Source organism: Caretta caretta, chromosome 9 (assembly GCF_965140235.1).
Source record: "Caretta caretta isolate rCarCar2 chromosome 9, rCarCar1.hap1, whole genome shotgun sequence".
NCBI classification, from domain to species: Eukaryota; Metazoa; Chordata; order Testudines; family Cheloniidae; genus Caretta; species Caretta caretta.
In genome coordinates, this window is record NC_134214.1 from 34,626,594 (window position 1) to 34,636,904 (window position 10,311).

Here is a 10,311-nt window from a genome sequence, read left to right on the forward strand (position 1 = left end):
CTCAATGGCACACAGAGGTGCTAGCACTCAACCACAGATTGCACAAATCAACTGAAGATCAGTGGGCAAAACTACCAACCAGAACAGTGAATAGCCCCTTGTGCATGGGTTTGTGGAGCACCTTTCTACCTCCTCACAGTAGCATCCAGTAGAATTCTCTCAGCGTGAAGTCTAATGCAGACTGATACCTTGCCAGACTAGTATGTTCTTTTAATTGATCACTGTGGTGAATGTGTCACATTCTTCACAGAAGAGACAGATCTTCAGGCTGGTGTCTTCCATCCTTTGAGAACCAGAGCTACAGGCTCCTGATGATCTGTCTACCTGTAGTTAGGTTCCATTTGGCCTCTGATAAGGATATCCATGTTCCCTGTGTTACCCAAGAGCCCTCCGCCTTCATTCTAAACTTGGCCATGAAACAGACTTCCTTTGTAGTCATAGCAATGGCCCTATTTTCAGAGGTGCTGAGCACTGACAGCTCCTACTGACCTCTGTGGGAGTTGCGGGTGCTCAGCACTTCTGAAAATCAGGCCATACGCCTTTCTTCCATAGGACCCACTGCCACTGGCTAAACTCCTTTTAACTTCAACAGGAGCAAGCACTCAGTTTACCCTTCTGGATAAATGGGGATTATTAATAGTATTTTACTTACCTATATCACAGTATTGTTGTGAGGATTAATTAATTAGAGAGACTGAATCTGAACTCATTTATAAAAGTGTAATTCAAATGTCTTCAGTACAGCTGATTTCAATCAGCATAACTGAGAGCAGAATCAGGCCCATTGATGGGAAACATTCTGAAGATAAAAGGTGCTACTGTAAAGAAGTGCTAAATATTATTAATTACAACATTACAATTTGTGCCACCAGAAAATTCTGCATTTTTGCTGGTTAGTAAACACAATTTGTGGATGTGCCTTGATGTGACAGGTCTTTAAACAAAAGAATTCCCACCTCCACCTCCTGACACTGCGCTAAGAATTGCAACGGCAGAATGATCAGTCAGAATGTAGGATTTCTTAATGCCCTCAAATTATCAGAAATATTGAGAGAACAAAAGTTAACCCATGAGAGAAAAAGTTTGTCCCAAATCACATTTACAACTGAACAGAGTTGTACATAACCTACTATTAAGTTGTCCTGTAAAATAAGGTATACTTCTGCTGTCTAAAATAATATAAAAAGAAAAGGAGTACTTGTGGCACCTTAGAGACTAACCAATTTATTTGAGCATAAGCTTTCGTGAGCTACAGCTCACTTCATCGGATGCATATTGTGGAAAGTGTAGAAGATCTTTTATACACACAAAGCATGAAAAAATACCTCCCCCCACCCCACTCTCCTGCTGGCAATAGCCCATCCAAAGTGACCACTCTCCTCACAATGTGCACGACAATCAAGGTGGGCCATCTCCAGCACAAATCCAGGACCCAACAAGAATGCCTGGGGGGGGGAGGGGGTTCCTCAGACGTTCTTGCTAAACCCTGGATCCGCGCCGGAAATGGCCCTTCCCGACCATCACACACATTGCAAGGAGAGTGGTCACCCCAGACAAGCTATCACCAGCAGCAGAGTGGGTCTGTGCATGTGGGGGGGGGGGGTATTTTTTTAATTTAATAAATTGGTTAGTCTCTAAAGTGCCACAAGTACTCCTTTTCTCCTTACAATGTGTATGGTGGTCAGGTTGGGCCATTTCCAGCACAGGTCCGGGTTTTCTCACCCCTCACACACACACACACAGACCCACTCTCCTGCTGGTGATAGCTTGTCTGGGGTGACCACTCTCCTTGCAATGTGTGTGATGGTCGGGGTGGGCCATTTCCTGCGCGGATCCAGGGTTTAGCAAGAACGTCTGAGGAACGCCCCCCCCCATGCGTTCTTGTTGGGCCCTGGATTTGTGCTGGAGATGGCCCACCTTGATTGTTGTGCACATTGTGAGGAGAGTAGTCACTTTGGATGGGCTATTGTCAGCAGGAGAGTGGGGTGGGGGGAGGTATTTTTTCATGCTTTGTGTGTATAAAAGATCTTCTACACTTTCCACAGTATGCATCCGATGAAGGGAGCTGTAGCTCACGAAAGCTTATGCTCAAATAAATTGGTTAGTCTCTAAGGTGCCACAAGTACTCCTTTTCTTTTTGCGAATACAGACTAACACGGCTGTTACTCTGAAACCTAAAATAATATAATACTTACCCAGGACTGAGATCAAGTAAATCTATGGATTTGGTCTTCAATTCACCATCTTGAACATATTCCAAAATAATGCCTTTGAAGAAACAACAAAAAATTCTAAATTAGATGTTCATCATGGCAGCTGGCTTTTTTTGGGGTGCACACTATCTGACATTTACATTGGTATAACCACATTGACTTCAAGCAGAGATACTCCTGCTTTACACCACTCTTATCAAAATCAGAATCAGGATGACAGCATTTCTTTCTTTGGGATTGGCAGAGTGCATCTGCTATGTTAAATCCTCTATTTGCAAAAATCTGCATAAAGAACTGCATATAAAATTGCATATCCAGGTCTGGGTAGGCTCTGGCACTTTTAAAAGATGTATTTTGAACTTTAGAATTAAGATGTTTGGCCACATTACTTCCTGTTTAAAGAAGATATTTAGAGCATTCTGTTGCTGTCTAGCATTCAGCAGGAAGGACTATTCTACATGAATTTTTATCTACTTGTGCATTTTGCAAGGTTTGCGAACAAATGTTTAATTTGGCAGAAGGATTTGTCCTTTCCTGACATTCTGAGCCTCCTCTCATCTCAATTTTTCACTTTTAACTATTTATCAGAAAAACCTGATCCCAGAAAAAGAAAGGAAAGAAGGCTCCTAAACAGACTGAGACCAAACTTTATACTATTGTCAAATTCCTGGCAAGATTGTTTCCTACAGTAAACCGTATATTACCTCAATGCTTCTGTCATGACTACATTTGATAATACATACAAAAATTTGTAATTCTTGAATTTCCTACAATAGGTTTACATTTACTTTGCAGCTGTTTCCCTGGGGCCTGGTTCTTCTTTCACAACAGTTTGACACAGGTGTAATTCCACTGGGCTCAGTGGTATAAACCCCAGTTAATACTGGTATATTTACACCAGAATTAACAGGGGTTTGTATTTAGTCCATAACATCCCTTTAGTTATGTTATGACTCAAAACCTCCTGCAGCTAAGGTAATAAATCTCTTCAGGATTGTTATGCAATCATTGGAAATATTTAGGGAAGGGGGAAAACATATCCAAAACCACACATTATGAAAATTTGCAGAAATGCAAATATTTTTAATTGCAAAAGCAAAAAACAAACAGCACTGAGAAGATTTTCCCCTTCAGACATTTTGCAATAGATGGTCACAGCAAAGCTGCTGAGAGTCAGGGTACGCAGGATAGGCTAAGCTCTTAGGACCAGGGACCATCTTTTGTTTCGTATGTACAGTGGGGTTCTAGTCCATGACTAAGGGTCCCAGTGCTACAGCAATACAAATGATACATAACAGTCCTATGAACAGGCACAGAAATGATTGCTCAGGAGATTCGGATAAAAGGTAGAGGGAATAGCTAAACCATCTTCATAGCAGGAGAGATGATAAGTACAAAGGTTTCTGAGAAGTACTGTGAAGGCAGCCTGGAGCGGGACAGCCCTACCACAGTCCTGTGCTCCTCCTCTGCTACCCATTCATTCCTGACTCCTTCTCGCATCTGCTTCCTCCTCCTCCTCCTCCCATCCCAACAACACTGAGCCCTTCCTCTGTTCCCACCTACCCAACCCCATCAGCCCCTCTCTACTCTCCTGCTCCCCATCCTGGGGCTCTTCCCCCCAGTAACCCCTCTTTCCCTCCTCCCCTATCCTGGGGCTCTTCTCCCCCACCACCCCTCTCTGTCCTCCCCCCATCAGCCCCTCTCTGCATCCACCCCCCGCCCATCTGGGGCTCTTCCCCCTGTCAGCCCCTCTCTACCCTCCCCCCATCCTGGGGCTCTTGCCCCCTAAGTCAGCCCCTCTCTGCATCCACATCCTGGGGCTCTTCCCCCCCATCAGCCCCTCTCTACCCTCCCCCAAGTCAGCCCCTCTCTGCATCCACCCCCCCAATCCTTGGGCTCTTCACCCCCCCCCATTCTGGAGCTCTTCCCCACAGTCACCCCTCTCTACCCTCCCCCCATCCTGGGGTTCTTCCCCCCCCCCAAGTCAGCCCTTCTTTGCATCCACATCCTGGGGCTCTTCCCCCAAGTCAGCCCCTCTCTGCATCCACCCCCCCCCATCCTGGGACTCTCCACCCCCCATCCTGGGGCTCTTCCCCACAGTCGCCCCTCTCTACCCTCCCCCCAGCCTGAAGCTCTGCTCCTCATAGCACCCTGTGCCCTCCGCCCCGCTCCGCACCCGGCGGGTAATATCGCAGCAGGAGTCGCTTCAGCTTCATCGTCTTCCCGCACGCCGAAGCCCAAGCGCCGGCTTCGTTACCACAGAAACCAGCCAAACAGAATCACCCGCAGTGCGCAGGCGCGGCGGGGTGGCGAGTGCTTTGGGGACCAGACTAGGGCGGCACCTCCCAGCCCCGATCCGCGCCAGGGGACGTTAAAGTGCGGTTGTGCCCGGGACGCTGGGCTGCGCGCGGGGCACGCACACATCGGGGAGGGGGCGGGGCCTGGGGAGCAGCGGGGTGAGGGCCGCGCTCTGCCCCACAGGAGCGCCGGGGGCGGGGCTCCAGCCCCAGCCGCCCTTACGGTGCTTACGCCCTCAGGCGGCAGCTGATCCCTGCCTCCCCATCGCACCGTGTCACCTCCCAGGCCGAGCCCGGAGTTGTCCTCCAGCCCGAGGAGCTGCTCAGCCGCCCCGCGTCACCCCGGACTCCCCGCAGCTTTTCCTCCTAGGACACAAACGGTCCCAACGCGCCGCCCCGCCGCCAGCGCCATGGCTCCTGTAGCGTTAATGCTCCGGGGTTTTAGGCAGACCTTTAAGGGCATTTTCTGCCCAGCTTTTAGTCTGGCTTTCTGCACCAAGACATTTGGGCACAAAAAATACTAAGGACAATAAAGCGGCCTGCTAAATTGAAAGCTCAGACAGGATGCCTCGTCCAGGTACGAAAGTTACTGGGAAGGCTGATTGTAGAGGATCCTGCTCTTTCTTTGTCCCTAACGCAAAAAAAAAAAAAAAAAAAAAGCATATTACAGGTAAGAAAAACAAACGAATAAAAAAGCATAATAGAAATTAGTGTGCCAGATTTTGTCATCTTTCATACCCATGCACCTAACGGACTTCAGTGATGTCACTTGGGTAACCAAGGATAAGATTGGGCCCTGTATGTTTATACCATTGCTTCAAGGGTGAAAACATATTTAAAACTAATTTAAGGACAGAAGAGAATAACAGTGTAGAAAATAAAGATGAACTGATCATTTTAAAAGGATGCAGGACATTGTATTAATTAATTTCCCAGTTTTATTTTGTAGTTGGCAATGTAACAAAGTAAACCTGCACAGAAGAGAGAAAATTACAGTTGCTTAAACCAGATACATTAGATAAGAACATAACATAATGACTATACTGGGTCAGACCAAAGGTCCATCTAACCCAGTATCCTGTCTTCCGACAGTGGTCAATGCCAGCTGCCACAGAGGGAATTAACAGAGCAGGTAATCAGAAAGTGATCCATCCCATCGCCTATTCCCAGCTTCTGGCAAACAGCCTAGGGACACCATCCCTGTCCATCCTGGCTAGCCATTGATGGACCTATCCTCCATGAACTTACCCAGTTCTTTTTTGAACCCTGTTATAGTCTTGGCCTTCACAACATCCTCTGGCAAGGAGTTCCACAGGTTGACACTGTTGTGTGAAATAATACTTCCTTTTGTTTGTTTTAAATCTGCTGCCTATTAATTTCATTTGGTGACCCCCTAGTTCTTGTGTTATGAGAAGGAGTAAATAACATTGCCTCATTACTTTCTCCACACCACTCATGATCATATAAACCTGTATCATATCCCCCTTTAGTTGTCTCTTATTCAAGCTGAAAAAGCCCAGTCTTATTAATCTCTCCTCACATGGCAGCTGTTCCATACCCTGAATCATGATGAGTACAGAGTGAGTGATACTTACACTATTCCATCACCCGGATGGAGGGACAACAATGAATTTAAAAAGGAAGAGAAAAAGGAACTTAGGCTCACACCAGAACTAGGGTCCAGTCCCACACAGCTCATTCACTCACACAAGCATTGATTAAAGACAATTGGACTGTTCCGATAGTGACTGCTGGATTGGGCCGTGATGATGAAGAATTAGATACTTTTATCACTTTTCAAACCAAGCTACTTGCAAACCAAGAAGCTACTAAATGCCTAAAGAAAATTCCAGTAATTTAAGAAACCAAGTAAAGCTCAAAAGTCAAAACCCTGGTCAGAGACAGAAGAGGAAGACTTTAAAATATATAGTATGAACAGAGATAATCAGCAAGGAATCATGAAAGGATGATGATTTGTAGTAAATATGGTAAAAGTGTTATGTAGAAATAACTCAGAGCATCAACAGGGGGAAGCAGTGGACATGTTTTGCTTTAAAAAAAATATTTCATAGCACATGAAAGGCCAATCTAATATGTCAGCATAAGTATAGTATAGGTCAGAGTTCAATAACCCATGAATTTTTCAAAACATCCTTACAGCTCCCTGCAGTTTATCCTTTTAAGACAGTCCTTTGGTGTATGAAAGTTAGGAAATATGATACAATAGCAAATTCCAGGTTTACGTGAGTGCCTGGGGTTTCTTTGCTTTTTGTTTGGATTTGTTTGTTTTTAATATTTTCCATTGTCTTATTTGTATTTAGAAAGCCATTTATTGTGGGGTGAATAAGAAGATAATTTCAATAAAAACAATAATTTTAGATTTATCGGAAGCAGAGTCTCCTTTCAATTAACTCTTGCCACATAACTGTATACAGTGAACTTTCTTTGAACAGCCTCTATGTCCCCCTAGGTTCTCAACATCCTTTTCTATTTACTTATCAGTTGCATTCTATCCAAGTTTGCATTTTTACATTTAAATGTTTTTGCTATCCTTTCAATAGAAATGTTGGTTCAATATTAAGTATAAGCAACACTGTCTCCCAGATTAACTCCTCCCACTCTGCTCTCTCCAAGACACCCACTTATATATCCTTATTGATACCTACAGTATTTGTTAACACTGAGGATCTGATTCTTCTCCTCCAATGGTGTAAGTCAGGAGTACTTGGAACTCCATTGAAATCACATAATGCAAACATCTCGGGCCTTTTTTGAATCATCCTCATTCTGTTGTCACCTCATTACTGTGTTATTCTTGAGAAATATGCTTGTTTCAAGATGCTGTGTGTCATATCACCTCAGTCTGCCTCACCTCAGTCCCTGGAAAAATCATGGAGCAGGTCCTCAAGGAATCAATTCTGAAGCACTTAGAGGAGAGGAAAGTGATCAGGAACAGTCAGCATGGATTCACCAAGGGCAAGTCATGCCTGACTAATCTAATTGCCTTCTATGACGAGATAACTGGCTCTGTGGATGAGGGGAAAGCAGTGGATGTGTTGTTCCTTGACTTTAGCAAAGCTTTTGACACGGTCTCCCACAGTATTCTTGCCAGCAGGTTAAAGAAGTATGGGCTGGATGAATGGACTATAAGGTGGATAGAAAGTTGGCTAGATTGTCGGGCTCAACCGGTAGTGATCAATGGCTCCATGTCTAGTTGGCAGCCAGTATCAAGTGGAGTGCCCCAAGGGTCGGTCCTTGGGCCGGTTTTGTTCAATATCTTCATAAATGATCTGGAGGATGGTGTGGATTGCACCCTCAGCAAGTTTGCAGATGACACTAAACTGGGAGGAGAGGTAGATACGCTGGAGGGTAGGGATAGGATACAGAGGGCCCTAGATAAATTAGAGGATTGGGCCAAAAGAAATCTGATGAGGTTCAACAAGGACAAGTGCAGAGTCCTGCACTTAGGACGGAAGAATCCCATGCACCGCTACAGACGAGGGACCGAATGGCTCAGCAGCAGTTCTGCAGAAAAGGACCTCGGGGTTACAGTGGACGAGAAGCTGGATATGAGTCAACAGTGTGCCCTTGTTGCCAAGAAGGCCAATGGCATTTTGGGATGTATAAGTAGGGGCATTGCCAGCAGATCAAGGGACATGATCGTTCCCCTCTATTCAACATTAGTGAGGACTCATCTGGAGTACTGTGTCCAGTTTTGGGCCCCACACTACAAGAAGGATGTGGAAAAATTGGAAAGAGTCCAGCGGAGGGCAACAAAAATGATTAGGGGACTGGAACACATGAGTTATGAGGAGAGGCTGAGGGAACTGGGATTGTTTAGTCTGTGGAAGAAAAGAATGAGGGGGGATTTGATAGCTGCTTTCAACTACCTGAAAGGGGGTTCCAAAGAGGATGGATCTAGACTGTTCTCCGTGGTAGCAGAACGAGGAGTAATGGTCTCAAGTTGCAGTGGGGGAGGTTTAGGTTGGATATTAGGAAAAACTTTTTCACAAGGAGGGTGGTGAAACACTGGAATGCGTTACTTAGGGAGGTGGTGGAATCTCCTTCCTTAGTTATTTTTAAGGTTAGGCTTGACAAAGCCCTGGCTGGGATGATTTAGTTGGGGATTGGTCCTGTTTTGAGCAGGGGGTTGGACTAGATAACCTTCTGAGGTCCCTTCCAATCCTGATATTCTATGATTCTATGATATGTCTATGCAAAAGTTAGCAGAGGATTCAGTGCCATTGGTATTACAATCTTAAATCTTAGTCAGAATTGAGGGAGATTAGCTAGATGGGCTAGTTGATATGTCGCATCAGGGGCTAGATTGGCCTGAGAAAAACAACAAACAAAACAAACTTTAGTAACTAGAAGAACCCTAACTAAGCAGCAACATCTTCACTGCTACTCCACAGGCTGGATCTACCCAGCACACAGCTCAGCTAGCTGAAGTTTGTGTTGGGGGCAGTACTGTATGCATATAGCATCACAGAAATGCAGCCGCCTGTGGGGTGGAGGCAGGGGTGCAAGTAACATTCAACACTTACCGGTACAGGGGCCGGCGTTGGGCCCCTTTAAGGGGCGGGGCCTCGGGCAGAAGGGGCAGGGCTGGGGGTCTGCATCCCCCAGCCAGCCCATCTGTGCTGCCTGACCCGTGCCACCTTGGGCTCCAGTGGCAATTTAAAGGACCCGGGGCTCCGGCTGCCACTACCGCAGCAGTGGTGGCTGGAGACCTGGGCCCTTCATAAATCGCTGGTCCCAGGGCAACTGCTCCTTCCCCATCCCCCGTCAACGGCCTGGGGGGGGGGCAAAAGGGGGCAACGATGTTAAAGTGCCGGGGCAGTGCTCTAAGGACCCTGCTTAAAGCGCTGCCGTGGCAGCACTTTAACATCGCTGCCCCTTTTGCGCCCCCCCACCCCGTCCCCGGTAGGGCCGCCAACAGGGGTGCAAAAGGGGCAGCGATGTTAAAGTGCTGCTGTGGCAGCGCTTTAATGTCAGCTGTGTACGGGCCGGTACTGGCAGCCACTTTTTACTGACACACCGTACCGGCCCATACCAGCTTATTTGCACCCCTGGGTGGAGGGCAATTGCTAACTAATGCACAATATTAGGAGAAGAAATTTTAGCTAGAAACACTTGGCAAACTCAGTGCCATGGGGTTTTTAGTGTCTGCAGAGAGCCTCTTGGTATATAAAGCCAGTTTCAAAAGACCCACATACATTGCACGGAATTTAAAATACCTACACTGGAAGGAAGTATGCACTGCTGAGACAACCTTGAACTAGTTTTAATCTATGGATGAGGCGATCAATTGTTATGCAGAGAGATCAAAAGTATTGACATTATCAGCATGCTAGATTAACTTCTTGTGCATGGCTTTTGCACTTTAGCCTGTGTTAGCAGTGCTTCAGGAAAGGCAAAAAGCTTGATAAGCCTTGTCACCTGTCAGTATTTAAAAACTTTTGAAAGGCTGCAATAAACACATCTAGAGCACTGGGAACAAACTGAATTTGACTGTATGAGGGGGAAATAATACAACTACAATGAGCAATACCCCCCGAGGCCCAGAACCTCTTTAACTCTCTGCCAGTTCAGTTCACATTACAAAAACAATCTCTCTGTACTTAAGCCAGGGTGTCACTCTAAGGGGAAAGAAGAAAGTGTTTCTTACTCAAACAAAACCTTGCTTGTAGAGAAGGGTGGTTTTTAGGCTTCCTGATTTAAACTTGTATCATGACCCACTTGTTCTCAAGTAGGTCACTCTGTGGTATTCTGAACTAAATCATGAAATCCCTTGGGTA

General features: G+C 45.9%; 1 protein-coding gene across 2 annotated transcripts in view; it reads right to left on the minus strand.

The window, feature by feature from the left end:
• DAW1 (dynein assembly factor with WD repeats 1) overlaps window positions 1–4,594 on the minus strand; it is a 33,855-nt gene extending 29,261 nt beyond the window's left edge. For both annotated transcript variants that reach the window (XM_048865156.2, XM_048865155.2), the window contains exons 1-2: window positions 4,390–4,594; window positions 2,196–2,268 (exon numbers count right to left, since the gene is read on the minus strand). In XM_048865156.2, coding sequence (XP_048721113.2) covers window positions 2,196–2,268; window positions 4,390–4,429 — 113 coding nt within the window. In that variant the 5' untranslated portion in view covers window positions 4,430–4,594. The remainder of the gene's footprint in view (window positions 1–2,195; window positions 2,269–4,389) is intronic.
• Window positions 4,595–10,311: the final 5,717 nt, after the last annotated feature.